Source organism: Gossypium arboreum, chromosome 8 (genome assembly GCF_025698485.1).
Source record: "Gossypium arboreum isolate Shixiya-1 chromosome 8, ASM2569848v2, whole genome shotgun sequence".
Classification (NCBI taxonomy): Eukaryota; Viridiplantae; Streptophyta; class Magnoliopsida; order Malvales; family Malvaceae; genus Gossypium; species Gossypium arboreum.
In genome coordinates, this window is record NC_069077.1 from 11077933 (window position 1) to 11093683 (window position 15751).

A 15751-nucleotide genomic window follows, 5' to 3' on the forward strand; every position below is an offset into this window, starting at 1 on the left:
ACATGGCCTAGTGACATGGATGTGTGTCATTTGAAATTTCTTAGTGTTTCAAGTCAGTGAGTTACATGGCCTAGCACATGGCTGTGTGTGGCTACTCAGAGAGTCACACAGCTTGCGACACGGCCATGTGACCCTACTTAGTGAGTTACACGGGTGAGGACATAGGTTGGGACACAGTCGTGTGTCCCTTTGTTCGAATGTTACACGGCCTAGGCTATGTCACACGGTCTGGCTACACGACTGTGTGACCCTTGTTTTCACATTTTTGTAACTTTCTCTTAAATCTTCTGCTTTGTTTCAAATTAGTCTCGAATTGCTTCTAAGCTATTTTTAGGGTCTCAAAGGCTCGTTTTAGGGACCAAATGCATATGTTTGATTGTATTTAATGTGATTTACTTAAGTAACGTTTAATTATTCTATTGAGATGTATTAAGGTTAAATGTTTCCAATTGTACGGTAATGCTCCATAACCTTAACCCGGTGACAGAGACGGGTTAGGGGTGTTACACAATAGCAAAACTTAAAAAAAAAATCACTTAACGAGCGACTTAAATAAAAATTTTTAAATAGTTTAATGACTTAAATGAAATCTTTCGAATAATTCAATGACCAAATTGTAACCCTTTTTTTTTAATTAAGTGACTAAAACAAAAATTACCTATAACTTAGTAACTACTAATGTAATTTATCTTAATTAGTTTTAATTACCCAAGTCATCATAAGAGAAAAGCAAGAAAGGTATTCTTTATAGATAGGAAAGTAGAGAAAAATTGTATCAAACTATGATTTCATATCATCATTACCCCTTTCAATGAGAGAATGATAAATTAATTTTTTTCTTTTGATTTTCAGCTTTTTTTCTCTTGAAAAAATTTAAATCCAACTAAAAATACTAAAAATTAAAAGAAAAAAATTTAATTTAACATTCTTACAACGTGAAATTACAGTTTCATGTTTCATGTAATTTTTTCTCTAAGAGAATAATGTTTAACCTCTCCTACACTCCAACTGAGGGGCCTTAATTTTATCATACCCACTGAATTAAATTGTGAAAAGAAGTTATACATTTCAATGATCAATAGCACTGGAAATTTCACCCCTGGGCTACAGCTTCTGCCAACTTTAATTTCTGTTTTATTTTCCCCTACCGTGACTCCATCTTCAAAAAACTTATATTTAAATTATTTTATGTATCACTATTTAGCAATTTAACATTATTTCAAGAGAAAATTATATGTTACAATTGTCACTTGTTAGAGCAGCATGAACATAGGTGGTCATGAAATCCCCCATTATCTGAAGCAAAGGAAGACCTTCCACAGCCTGCGTATTCCTCTTACGATTTCGGCTACTGTTCGAGCCATGAAAGCCGGAACAAAATAGGCCGGGGATTTGGCTTTTGCTGGACCAATTTCTGAAACATAAGAACCGGATCCTCCATTGCTGCAATGGTCCAGACTGCTCCTTTTTCTAAGATAGAAGGTTCTGCAACTAGCATCCCCGATTAACTGTAACTTATCCAAACCTTATAGGTGACAGGACAGGATCAAGAACAGGATCAGTTATCTGCAACCAGATGGGGTAGAATGTAAGAAAAAGATCAACATGAGATGAGTGGCCACTTACTTTGAAGGCTAAAATAAGAATGATGTAATTCAAATCCCAAACTGTAATCAAGCTTAGGAGTTCTCCTTTCATCAGCATACTTGTGCAGAACAAGCTTTATAGCGTCTTCGACACTGGCCCCTAATTTCACCATGGTTCGGACTGGTCCTGGACTTCTTTCAACCCATACGTTGATCACAACTTTAGCTTCTTTGTTGTAACCCTTGCATGACATCAACAAGGAGAGGGAACACCATTAAAATCTCCATTATGGTTTATGGACGTGTATTAATGCAAAGTTTGATGATCAATGAGAGTTTACCTCAAAACTCTGTTTTGGAGAAGCGAAATCCGACAAAGAAAAAGAAGGAGAAGAAGCTAAGGCGTCGATGCTAGTTTGAGGTCCAAACAAAGGCGACTCTTCCCCTTTAGACCCCATGAAAGTGCGCGTAGAGCTCCACAGACATGGCTCTGAAGCACATCGCTTCAGAATCCTACCATGCTTCGACGACCTTTTCAGTGATCTCCGATGTGGAGGAGGCGTCTGTAGTATTGAGGTCGATGATGGGTAAAGTAGCCGTCGTCGCCGGAAGCTTGGAAACCTTCGTGGAAGATTCTTTTGGGACATAATTTAAAGAAAAAACACGAAAAGGACAACAATAAATGAGTTACCGTGTGTTTGGGTGGTGTTGGTTTTTAAAGATATGGAGTTAAAATGGCTAGGTCAAATGGTAGTGAGAATGTAAAATGGGAATGGCCGTTGGAAAGAGGTTGTTGGCAGTTTGCGTGTGCGTAAGAGGTCAAGTTGTTTCCTAACTCCACCACCATACATTAAATTCTATTTTTTTATTTAATTTAATTTTGAGAATATAAAAATAAATATATTATTTTAAAATAATGAACATGACTTGAAAATTTATATAAAAATATTTAATTATTAAATACAAATAAATATTATTAATTATATTGTACATAAACCCAACAGTAATTTATTAAGTACTTTCCTTATTTAATTTAATAATTGTAATGTTTGATTTTGATTATATAATTAAAGTTGTAATTTTATAAAAGGAAAAGCAGTTCAGAGTTAAGTTAATATGGTATTTGTTATGCTTTTTCATTATATATTAGTTTAGTTGTAGAGTGTAAACATAATTAAAATTAATAAATAAGCTAATTTTTATAGCTGAGAGAAAATACTGATTACTCTTTTCAATAATTGAAATTAATTCTAAAACAATTACATCTCCATCTATCTATTTATCTATTTATAAAGTGTTTTTTTTATCATTTTTTTAATTTAAAAACTATTCAAGTAGCTATTAATTTATTTTTATTAGATTAACATATATGTTAATTTTGTTGTAGTATTATATCATTAAACTCTTTATTAATGTGAATTTCTTGTATCTAATTTTGTTCTATTTTTCTAATATTTTTAATTAATTTTATTTTCCTTAGATTAAAATATATATTATTTTTGTTGGTGGTACTACCGAACTCAAAATTATTTAGGAGAGCAGAATTAAATTATATATTTTATAATATTAAAAATATAATTTTATCATTTTAATAGTTTATATCTTTATATTTTTAAAGAGTTAAATTAAAATTTTAGGGTAAACTACAAAAATAGTCACTTTTGTTTGCCTCATGTTACATTTTAGTCACTTATGTTTGAAATGTTACGTTTTAGTCACTTATGTTTTTATTTTGTTACGAAGTGATCGCTCTTCCGTTAAGTTCTGTTATCTCCTTAACGGTAATCCTACGTGGCAGTCCAACTAGATATTACTGAATCTGCTAATACATACTTCATCCGGATAAAGTATGCATTATTAAAATTAAATTAAAATATTAAATAGGAAATAAAATTATAAAACAATATGTTATTTGGAAAATAACTATTATTGTAATGAGATACATGTTTTATTAGTTATAAGTATTTAAAATTTTGTTTTTGTAACGTGATACATGCGTATATATATATATATATATAATCATATTAGTAATTTGCTAATACATACTTCATCCGGATGAAGTACGTATTAGCAGATTCAGTAATATCTAGTTGGACTGCTACGTAAGATTACCGTTAGGGAGATAACAGAACTTAACGGAAGAGTGATCACTTCGTAACAAAATAATAACATAAGTGACTAAAATGTAACATGAGGCAAACAAAATGACTATTTTATAATTTACAGTAACAATTTTACTATAACTAATTTAAAATTTTATTAATTATAAAAAGCTTGAATTAGATTTCACTAACTACTGCTATCATTAAACTTCTTTTAAGTAACTTATTTACTTCATAATGTGGCAGATGAAATAGTCATATAATAACATATATGTGCTTACCTTATCACCGCCATTCGCCATTGATGGAGCTAAAAATTTCGACAGTATTTCACTGAAGAAGATGAACATTATTAGCCTTTGGACAACATCGAAAGACCTTTCTAGCTTTGGAACCACTAACTAGATCCTACTTTCCCAGGTCCCCATGCAGACAAACAGGAAACGACGACGATCTAACAACTCCCAACATATATATATATATATATATATATATATATAATATTACCACTATTTGATTGATACACGTAACATTACACTCTCAATTTCTTCATTTAAATTCTCGCTTGCATCTCTTGATTGCAATCAATCTACCAACAGACTGCCGCCACACTCACCGATACCGCCGAGGCAACACTGAAGATGTTACCCCTTAATACAATCGAGGAGGCTACTACATTCCTCGGACGGAACTTGACGGTGGCCGAGACACTATGGTTTAATTACTCGGCTCAAAAATCAGATTACTATCTTTACTGCCACAACATTTTGTTTTTATTCCTCATATTTACTTTTGTGCCTTTGCCGCTTGTTTTCGTTGAGACGATGAGATCTCTGGGTTTCCTTAAGTACAATATTCAGCCCAAAGTTAAGACGTCCTTATCTGAGATGTTCAGGTGTTATAAAGATGTTATGCGGATGTTTGTTCTTCTTGTGGGTCCTTTGCAGTTATCATCTTATCCTTCAATTAAGGTCAAAATCATTGATATTTTGATGTTGTTGATAAGTTTTCTGGGAAATTAGATTTGGTTTTGCTGAATCATGTAATCGGTTTATCTAAAAGTGCATGTGTTTTGTTTGACAGATGATTGGGATTCGAACAGGGCTGCCATTGCCATCAATGTGGGAGATACTGGCGCAATTGACGGTATATTTCATGATAGAAGATTACACCAATTACTGGATTCACAGGTTCCTGCATGGGAAATGGGGGTATGAGAATATTCACCGGGTTCACCATGAATACTCTGCTCCCATTGGGTTTGCTGCACCCTACGCACATTGGCTTGAAGTTTTGATCCTTGGGATTCCAACTTTTCTTGGACCAGCTATTGTTCCAGGGCATATGATCACCTTTTGGTTGTGGATTGCTTTAAGGCAAATTGAAGCTATAGAGACACACAGTGGGTATGCCATTTCTTTTATTATATCTCTGAACTGCCTGCTTGAAAGTGGTAGCTTTTGTATTGAAGTGCTTTCCGCTGCATAAGTCACAGTTTATAGTATTAGTTGAATAATGCAGATATGATTTCCCCTGGACTCCCACAAAATATATCCCATTTTACGGTGGTGCAGATTACCATGATTACCACCATTATGTTGGACAACAAAGCCAGAGCAATTTTGCTTCGGTGTTTACTTATTGCGATTATATCTATGGCACTGACAAGGTAATTAACAATGTGAGATTACTCTTTTCTTAAATTTGATTTTAACACTATCAGCTGATAATTTCTGTACTATAATGGTTAGGGCTACCGCTACCATAAGAAGGTCCTAAGGAAGGTAAGCTGCTTCATCTTTTGTTGTGCATCTTTCATTTTATGGACATGGTTATTATATGCTTCACTAAGAATCTAAGACAAAAGGCTATGAACTTATGGACTTGCATTATGTTCATTAGTTATCGTATAGCAATTACATATCATGTTTTCTAGCTTCACTTATGTTTGTTTTGCTTCTGTAAATTAATTCATTTTCATGATGTGAATCAGTTGAATGTGCAATCAAGAATTTATGGTACACAGAATGGAGGCTCATACTATGCTTCTACTCAAGATCTTAAATCACAATAGCAATGTCAATCGAGTCAAGTCTCTCTAGCAACCTCTCTAATGGTGTGTGCATCTCATGGAAATCCGATTTTCAAGCATGACAAACCTTTTTATGTGATGTGATCTTATGTAGTTCGAGGGAGATATCATCTATTACTAGTTAGGCTTGATTTCTGCCCTGTGTTTATAACCTTTTGTTTAAGCTTAAGAAACTATGGATGAGAAGCATGATGTGTTTGTCCCACAATAAGTTTAATAGTGAGCTATAGAATCTGCAAGCGTTGATATCTTGTATCCTCTCATATCAAGGAACAGAGTAGGTAAACTTTGCATGTGTATTCTTCATTCACATTTGATATGAGTTTGAAATGGAACTTGGTGTTGACAGGCAAAGTAGGTTCTTTCTTGTTTCATTGATTCGAAAATCCATCGTTGCAGGTGTCGCTTTGTAGAAGTGAGTAAACAGTGAGTCTTGGGGGTGGGGGTAGTTCCATTTCAGCGATGATCCCATCACTGGTTCATTATTGTTTGTCACTAATGCTGAATTGTGCAACTGCATATAAACTGTGTTTTGAGATTAAATTGCAGAGTCAACAAGAACTAATTTCCAGGTCTTTAGTTTTAAGCAATCCAGCCCAAGGCCCTTTTTTTAAGAGATCTCCACTGATTTAATCTCGATGGCGCAGCTGGTTCTGTTGATTTGACAAAGAATTAATCTTAGTTGCTACAAATGAATACATGTCATTTATACAAACAAGCCTGTCTAACTCAGTCGGTAGAGCGCAAGGTTATTAACTTTGTGGTCGTACGGTGGGTTGCAACTTTATTTGTCATATTACTTTTATGTAATTATTTTTAATAAATAGAAAAAAATTTGCAAACCTGGCCCGTCTAGCTCAGTCGGTAGAGCGCAAGGCTCTTAACCTTGTGGTCGTGGGTTCGAGCCCCACGGTGGGCGTGTTGGTTCTTTTTTACAAATGCTGTATTATTTCGTTCACAACCTAAATCCCTTTTACATTTTGGGCCTCATGATATACCATAATTGGCCCATGATAACTATTTGTTCTTCACTTCAGTTTAGTATTATCTATTTCTAATTTTAATTTCATGAATAACTAACTGCCACATTCACGTTATGAAAAAATATATATAGCGTTGATCCATTTTATTTGTTCTTCATTCTAAATGATAATGATTTATGATTTAAAACTGTAATTTTTTTTTTATTTTTTTAAGAAATTGAGTAAAAGTTACCCCACGTAATTTGTTATTAAACGGACAAAATTCTAACTCCTTTTGAAAATTAAAATATAATCTAATCAAAAATTTCAAATTTAGATTGGCAACCGAATTGATCCGGCCATTGTTTCATATGGATGAATTAAAGAAATCATAGAAGTAAAAAATATTTAAAAGATCAATTCAATCAATTTTTTTACCTAGTTCAATCAATCCGTATCGATTCGTAGATCAATTAATTTGATACTTCTCTTCGAATCGATACTATGATTGGTTTCAACCAATTCGATTCAAACAATCGTGATTCTAAGTCTCTGCATTTTGTGTATTTAGAATTTAATCATTCTATTTTTATTTTCAAGAATTTAATCTATCTACTTTTTGAATTTAAAAATCTATTTTCAAATTATATATATTCACGTAATATTTAATTAAAAATTTAATTAATGACATTATAAAAATATATTAAAAATTAAAATATAAAAATTAAATCTTAAAACGACCAAAATTAAAAAAGAAAAAGAGCATGGATGGTGTATACCAGCAAAGACAAACTGAAATTATATCATTATTTAAAGGAAAAAGAAAAGCGTTTTTGGACAGGTGTGAAGAGAAGGAATGTTTGCAGGTATAAATTTCTGAATTTAAAATATTCTTCACATGTTCAATGCTTATTGCGATAATTGTGATGACATTTTAAATTCGTTAGTCGCCGTCTGAAAATTTGTTTATAGTTGTTATATGTGAAATTGGAATATATTTTATAAATTTGGATTTTCAGATTTAATTTTTGATAGAATAGTTGTTTATGGTTTCTACAAGTAAAAGTATTTCACAACTGTCAGCATGGGGTTTTCCATTTTTTAATCCAAATTTTATGTATTTACGTATTAAGAACGTTGAATTCATCCTAAAATAATATTTATCTATAATTATAAATTACAAAAAGAAGTTAAAACTAAATTCCTAATATAATTTCTTTTTGATTTTATGCCCCAATCAATAGTTTAAATATATGTAATTTATAATTATAGATCAATTTTATTTTTGTTATCTTCTTTTAATTATACTTCAAACTCAGTAGCTATAATAAATTTTTGGTTAAAATATGTGTTTAAGTGTATGTTCTTTTCAAAACTTTGTAATTTAATCATGGTATTTTTATTTTTAAGAATTCAGTCATTTTTAAAAAAATTAAAATTTAGGTCCAATCATTAATTTTGTTTTTTTTTAAATACAAGTTAATTACAATGTCTCTTTTAATTACATAACTATCAAATGAGTATTTTTCTTATTCTAAAATGTCACACCAACAAATTTAACAATATTAATTGTTAGATTTAAAATCTGAAATTTCAAATTTTTGAAAAAAAATATAACAACTTATAAAGATTTTAACCTAAAAGTTAAAAAATACAAAAAAAAAAGAGAGGTTAAAATTGAAATTGAGTGGTTATTATTGGGTCCTACACCAAAATAGTCAGAGATCTGATCAACTTTTACAAAAAAGATTAGATGCAGTAGCAAAGCAACCAGCGGCACCAGGACAAGATTTCTTCTCTCATCTTGCACAAAGAGAGAAAGAAATCCAAAAATTGAAAGATCAAATCAAGACTCTTCAGGAAACAGGGAAAATCCCTGAACCCACTCATAGAGTAGAAACAATTGAGTTGTTTCCCTCTATTAGACAAAAGAATCCACTCCCAGCAAAAAGAGTACGAATAACCTTTCCAGAAGTTGCAAAACGTACCAAACCAAGTATGTATGAAATTTTTCTGGAAATCAAAAAACAAGAAGCAGAGAAAAATAAGAAAAAATTCACTGAAGAAGCCAAAACAGAAAGTGAAAGTAAAGCTTATCAAATGGAGAAAAAATTGGGAAAAAGACCAATTTCAGAGGAATCTCCACCAAGATCTCCTCCTCCAAAACAAGCCTCGAAATCTCTGATGATCCGGGAAGAAGATCAAAATCCTTTGACAAAATTTTTAAAGGATTATACAAAATCTACGATTCCTAAGATCTCAACTATACAAGATCCAGAATCAAGCACTGAAGCTGATTCAGGAGAAAGTTCAAAATCATCAAAAGAGTCTGAATTCTCATCAGATGAACAGACAGAGTTAGAAGATGAAGAATTGCAGAAAGCATTTCAAACAACTAAAGTTGAAGAAGTACATAGCTCATATGAACAGTTTAAAGCCCAAGGACAGTGTCCAATTACGGGGTCTTTAAACATGTATAAAAGTTTTCCATCTGCAGAAAAACTTTCTATTAGGCTTCTTCCTGGGCCGGATTCACACAACGGGCAACAACAGTTTGGATCTTCTTGATCATGGAGTTGTGCCGGCTTTTTGTTTGGTTGCATCATCAACTGGGTCAGGAAAATGTTGGGATTTTGGGAACTGCGAAGATGACTATGATCAAACTTGATCTCAGTCGTTCCATCTCCCTTTGACGTAATCTGACTTGAGGTTGACTGGATTGGTTGGCTATGCTCATGAAGTTTTTCATAGCTATTTTCTTCAAATCTATTTATCACCTAGATTTCTAAAGATGAGTTTTGTTGAACCTGATGGCTCTGATACCAATACAGGTGTGGATAAACACAGGGATTGCAAGAAAGAAGAAATTGTTGCAGGTATGCTATACCAAACTTAAACCATTCTTCTACACGGGTTATTCAACAGACACTGCCTTTTAGCAATAAAGCCTTAATTCAAGAGAAATATGATACCCACAATAATATTGTTATCTTTTGATCAGAATTTCAATATTTCTGATGTGCAGGATCCATTATATGGCAAGCACAGAGTATACTATATTATTAATTCCTTGTAAACTCATCTAAAGTTTTTTAGGAAGAAGATGATTTAGAGAAAAGGAAAGAGTTTTTAGAAAGACATAGGTAACGAAACACACTAGGATTTTATTTAAGAAATTTTTCTCTGATTTTTACAATGAGAATACATCACCCTTTTATAGCTGAAGGAGATGTAATACAACAAAATAGTAAACAGTATACAGGATAAGCATCAGACATTAAAGCATAAAGTAAACAGTACATAAAGTAAAGATAGTACTGATATTAGACATTATTTGACATAAAGTAAAACACTTTAATTATTTAAAGCAAGATTCTCGACAAGTGATTTTCAGCTGTTTGCATTTGAATAGGGTAGCTGAGCACTATCTATGGAATCTTCACTGCAGCAGGTCATTTTTTCATCTTTTTCTTTTTCATTATATAGTTCTATCTTAGCAAGACTGATTTAACTGTACTGCCACGGGTAATCTTGAGACCATTCTGTAGGGTCAGGAATTCCTTCATGATATTCACGGAGAGCTTTTAGGACCTCTTTATGATAAGGTGTGTATGTCCTTGGCCAGGTGTCTCATGGTGCATCAATATCTGGAGGTAGCCATATCTCAAATGGAATAATCCTATTAAGCTGGCAGAGAAACTTTTGTAACTCTCTATATTGAACATCATCTTTGAAGACTTCATTTTCAAGAGATTTATGGATCCAAGAGGTAGGGAAGGAATTGAGCTGAGTTGCTTTTCCACATTTGATAAAATATTGAGGCTTATAGAAGATTATAATCATATAACTTCCATGGTTACCTCTTGTCTGATTGCAATATTGCTCAATTATCTGAAGCCATTGTAGGAGAGGATGAAACCAACTAAGGAAAGTAAAGAAATTTTGTTGTTCTGGTTCAATATTTCCTCTGATGACTTTTTTCAAGTAATAAAGGAGATCAAGGGTGTCGAACTGTATAGCAATATGGTAGAGATGGGTAAAGTACCATAAAAACCATTTTAATTCATTTGGTTGTTCAACAAATTTAAACCTTATTGGGTGTATGAAAGGATAATCTGGATGGATACCCCAAGGTTTAAGAATAAGTCCTCAAAAAATCTTGAAAACTTGAATCTGATATTCGAACATCATATCCATAGCTTTCTGGTGAAAACAGTTCTTTTCTACGAGAGTAAAAACTTCTGGTGGATATTCAGGGTGGAGATTAGGAGTAACAGTGTAAGGAGTAGGAGAGGTGGATGATAAGGAATAAGGTCGATACATCATGATGGGTCTAGGCCAAAAAACTCTTTTATAGGTAAAAACTTCTGGATTTTCTTTGGGTCTGGAAAGTAGATCAGCAAGAACATTTTGCTTTCCTGATATATGTCTGACATCAAATTTAAACTCAGAAAACCATTCTGCCCATCTTAAGAGTTGTGGGTAAGGGACAGTTTTCTGTTTAAACTTGAGCATTTGTGGAAACGAGGACATATCCATTTCTACCAAAAAATGATAACCTAGAATATGGAATTTGAATTTTACTATACCTTTCTTGACTGTAAGGATTTCTTTGAATGTGGAGTGGTAATGAATTTCTGCTTCTGAAAATCTTCCACTCTTGTATCCACAGAGTTGTCTTTTACCATTTCTTTTTTCAAGTAAGAGTGTTCCCCAGTATTTGTCACTGGCATCTGTTTGCAAAATTCTTTCTCCATCTAAGGGGATTTGAAGTGGAGGCAAATCCTGAGTAATTTCCTTCAGTCTTTGAAGGGCTTTTGTCTGAGATGAAGACCATGGAGGAGGGTCTTTTTTAAGTATCTTTTGTAGGGGGTTAATATACTTAGAAACTTTAGGAATAAAATCTCTAAGATAATTAACAATCCCAATGAATTGTTGGACCTGTTTGAAAGACAAATCTTTTGAAGGGAATTTGAGAAGTTCTTGAGCAATGTGTGGTCCTAGAGAGTATTTTCCTTCTTTAATATACATTCCCAGAAACTGAATTTCTGATTTGTTGATCTGCATTTTCCTTTCTGACAGCATTATCCCATATTTGAAAATAAGGGATTTAAATTCTTCAAGAAGTTGTGCATGGGAATCTTCATCTTTGCTGTAGAGTAGGATGTCATCAATATATACTAAAGCATTTTCCATCAAAGGATGAAAAATCTTTATCATTGTCTTCTGGAATAGAGAAGGAGCAGTCTTTAATCCAAATGGCATGACCTTCCATTGAAAATGTCCATTAGGAATGCAAAATCTTGTTTTTGGTCTATCATCAGGATGAATTCCTAATTGCCAAAGACCTGCATTGAGGTCAAACTTAGAGAAGACTCCTACTTTGGTTAGGCTTGAGAAGAGTAAGTCTTTTTTTGGAAGAAGTGGTTCTTCCTATGAAAGATTTTGGCATCTGTCTCTGATGTGCAGAAGATGATTCTGGTATATCTTGCATTTCATCATCACTTGGTTCTTTAACTTTAGTTGTTTGAAATACTTTCTGCAATTCTTTATCTTCTGATTCTGTCTGTTCATCTGATGAGAATTCAGACTCTTTTGATGATTTTGAACTTTCTCCTAAATCAGCTTCAGTGCTTGATTCTGGATTTTGTACAATTGAGATCTTAGGAATCGTAGATTTTGTATAATCCTTTAAAAATTTTGTCAAAGGATTTTGATTTTCTTCCTGGATCATCAAAGATTTCGAGACTTGTTTTGGAGGAGGAGATCTTGGTGGAGATTCCTCTGAAACTGGTCTTTTTTCTAATTTTTTCTCCATTTGATAAGCTTCATTTTCACTTTCTGTTTTGGCTTCTTCAATGAATTTTTTTTCTTTTTCTCTGCTTCTTGTTTTTTGATTTCCAGAAAAATTTCATACGTACTTGGTTTGGTACGTTTTGAAACTTCTGGAAAGGTTATTCGTGCTCCTTCTGCTGGGAGTGGATTCTTTTGTCTAATAGAGGGAAACAACTCAATTGCTTCTGCTCTATGAGTGGGTTCAGGGATTTTTCATGTTTCTTGAAGAGTCTTGATTTGATCTTTCAATTTTTGGATTTCTTTCTCTCTTTGTGCAAGATGAGAGAAGAAATCTTGTCCCGGTGCTGCTGGTTGCTTTACTACTGCATCTAATCTTTTTTGTAAAAGTTGGATTAGATCTCTGACCATTTTGGTGTTGCCATCTATTTTGGTTTCAACGGTTGAGATCTTTGAATCAATTCTTTTCAGAACATGATTTTGTGCAATAGCATTTTCTGTTTGCCAATTGAGAGTAACTTCTGCAGCACTTATTTTCTACGGTGCACCAGAAATATCAGTCTGAATTTTTGAAAGAATTTTTGGTGCGTAAGTATAACTCTTTTCAGAGTATTCTTCAAGAGGTGGGAAATCTTTGTCATATGATGCTGTAGGTTACATCATACATATAGTAGAGATTGGTTTTTGTGGAGCAAGGAAATCTGGGTTCTTTTTAGCCCATTTGTTTATTTTTTTGTAACAGGGCTGGGGGAAAGGTTTTGGTTTTTTGGAAATGTTTGCAGGAGATTGAGTGGATGATTTTGGAGGAGGAGGAGAAGAAGGAGGTTTACAAGGTTCTGGTGGAACTTGTATGTTTGGTAAAGTCTTGTGAGATGAATAATCAACAAGGTAAACATATTTACTATTGTCTTCTCCAAGTGGTCCAATGTCTGGATCTCCATCCATCCACCTTTTTTAAAACTCATTCTGGGTAGAGTTTTTCTTCTTCTTCTTTCCTGGCTTTGATGTAGATATGTCCATGCTATCAATCTAGGCGGCCATTCTGTCATCTATACATAGCTCACATGAACAGTTTAAAGCCCAAGGACAGTGTCCAGTTACAGGGTCTTTAAACATGTATAAAGGTTTTCCATCTGCAGAAAAACTTTCTATTAGGCTTCTTTCTGGGCCAGATTCACACAACGGGCAACAACAGTCTAGATCTTCTTGATCATGGAGTTGTGTCAGCTTTTCATTTGGTTGCATCATCAACTGGGTCGAGAAAATGTTAGGATTTTGAGAGCTGTGAAGATGACTATGATCAAACTTGATCTCAGTTGTTCCATCTTCCTTTGACGTAATCTGACTTGAGGTTGACTGGATCAGTTGGCTATGCTCATAAAGTTTTTCATAGCTAGTGATCCATTTCTCTGAGAAGAATTTAATTAGTTCCCTTTTTAGAATTTGTCTCGAAAAATGGACACAGTGAGGCTGGTCATTTGTGTTTACCGAGATGAGTAGAGAATCATCTGTTCCATGCCTTGATAGATTAAAGGTATGATCTTGAATCCTGTAGACAATCTGATAATGGAGAGTAGCAGTAATAGCTGAAGCCACTTGTGGTGCCCCTGCTATTTGGATCTGAACTTTCAAAGCTTTGGTCAGATTGGGATCTGCTAATGCCATTGTGAAATTTGGGAAAAGAGTGACTATAACAAGTCTAGAATTTAACGTAGCTTCAATTGTAGCAATACATGCATTTTGGTATTCTAAATATCTAGAATCCAAAAGTGCAATTCTTGCAACTACAGGCTTTCCAGCTGTGCCATGGTAGTTTAAAGCAAGACGTATAGCTCCAAAATGGATATGTGTATATCCTACACGTTTCTATTCTGCTGAAAACTCTGCTAGAATTTCGAGAGTAACAAACTGCTCTGGTGAACTGCATACATGGGAAAACTATCAAACCGTGAGGCTTGAATATATTCCTGACTTGTTTAGTAGAACCTTTGATCAAAGTTTTGATGGATTTTACAGGAGAAAAGACGGACTTTCTGTAGGCGACATAAGGATTTACTGTAGGAAGATCTGTGGGCTAGACCTTATCTTCTTCACTTAGATATTCTATTTCATATAAAGAGGAAATCTTTTTTACAGAATGATATGTCATAGGAAAATCAGGTAAAGAGATAGGTGTAGAAGAAGTAGAAGGACGTACTAACCACTTTCACTCTAGATGACTTGCCACCAGCAAAATGGCTAGACAAAATCCAAGAATTTCATTCTTGGTTAGAAACTCGCAAGCTTAATGAAGAGAGCAATTACAATATTCTTATGGAATTTGTCTCCAGATTTACAGGAATGTTGAGAGATTAGTGGAATTCCATTGATCAACATAATCAAATGCAGTTTCTAGTTCTTCAAGATCTGGCTCAACCAATCAGAATCATACATTAACATTTTGTAGAAAACCCTGAAGACTTGCTGACATTAAAAAGAAGGGAATTCTACAAAAGAAAATATTGTTCGTATGTTAAAAAAGATTTGAAAAAACATTTCAAAGTGATGACCAAGTTGTTTTGTGCCTTAGGTCTAAATCCAAATCTCAAGCCAGCAATCCTCTCATCTCTCCCAAACCCAATTCAGGTTGCAGTTAATCAAGCTCTTCAAACATAGAACAAAGACATTCTTCAAATCACTGTTGGAGAACTTCAATAATAAGACTTTGTTGCTCTAGAAGATATTTGCAACAGAAGAATGATATTCAAAGATTATCTCCATGGTGACAAAAGAATTGACAGAGCCTGTGATGACTCATACTTGAAGTACAAATGCCTAAAAGATCATTTGTATGATTGCTGCACCAAAAAGAAGAAACACTTCAAAAAATATTCTTCTTTTCCAACTACAAGAAGAAGGAAGAAAGTCAGACCTCGATGGAGATATCTTAAAAAGAAAAGGAAGTCAACAAAATCTAATCGCTGTTACATTTGTAATCAAAAGGGACACTTTTTAAAAAATTATCCAAAGAACAAGAAACAAGCCAAGAAGATTGCACAGATAGTAAAACAATCAGGAGTAAAGATTCAAGAAGATGATGATATTGAATCTGTTTGCTCCATTGAAGAAGAACCATCAGACAGAACAATTTGTGCTATCCCTGCTTGTGATTTTTCAGAACCTGAATCGAATTATTCCGACATACAAATGATACAAACTAAAGCTCAGACTCCTGCC

General features: G+C 33.6%; 2 protein-coding genes and 1 non-coding gene across 5 annotated transcripts; 2 read left to right on the plus strand and 1 right to left on the minus strand.

Annotated features, from left to right (window-relative positions):
* Window positions 1–899: 899 nt before the first annotated feature.
* Window positions 900–2309, minus strand: LOC108469229 (uncharacterized protein At4g22758-like). Of its 2 annotated transcripts, none has more exons than XM_017770125.2 (3): window positions 1928–2309; window positions 1707–1828; window positions 900–1566 (listed from the first exon to the last, which is right to left on the minus strand). In XM_017770125.2, exons 1-3 carry the CDS (start codon window positions 2231–2233, stop codon window positions 1563–1565), a joined length of 432 nt encoding a protein of 143 aa, XP_017625614.1. In that variant the 5' UTR covers window positions 2234–2309; the 3' UTR covers window positions 900–1562. The 2 variants fall into 2 exon arrangements, with proteins under 2 accessions (XP_017625614.1, XP_017625612.1); XM_017770123.2 differs by having other exon boundaries at window positions 900–1525; window positions 1627–1828.
* A 1890-nt stretch (window positions 2310–4199) lies between these two features.
* On the plus strand, window positions 4200–6756 carry LOC108468960 (methylsterol monooxygenase 1-1-like). 2 transcript variants are annotated; one of them, XM_053018326.1, is made up of 5 exons: window positions 4200–4659; window positions 4772–5094; window positions 5210–5357; window positions 5440–5472; window positions 6180–6756. In XM_053018326.1, exons 1-5 carry the CDS (start codon window positions 4330–4332, stop codon window positions 6201–6203), a joined length of 858 nt encoding a protein of 285 aa, XP_052874286.1. In that variant the 5' UTR covers window positions 4200–4329; the 3' UTR covers window positions 6204–6756. The 2 variants fall into 2 exon arrangements, with proteins under 2 accessions (XP_052874286.1, XP_017625319.1); XM_017769830.2 differs by lacking the exon at window positions 6180–6756 and adding an exon at window positions 5682–6134.
* Window positions 6627–6699, plus strand: TRNAK-CUU (transfer RNA lysine (anticodon CUU)). The gene has a single exon. It is a non-coding gene; the product is annotated as a tRNA-Lys (tRNA).
* Window positions 6757–15751: the final 8995 nt, after the last annotated feature.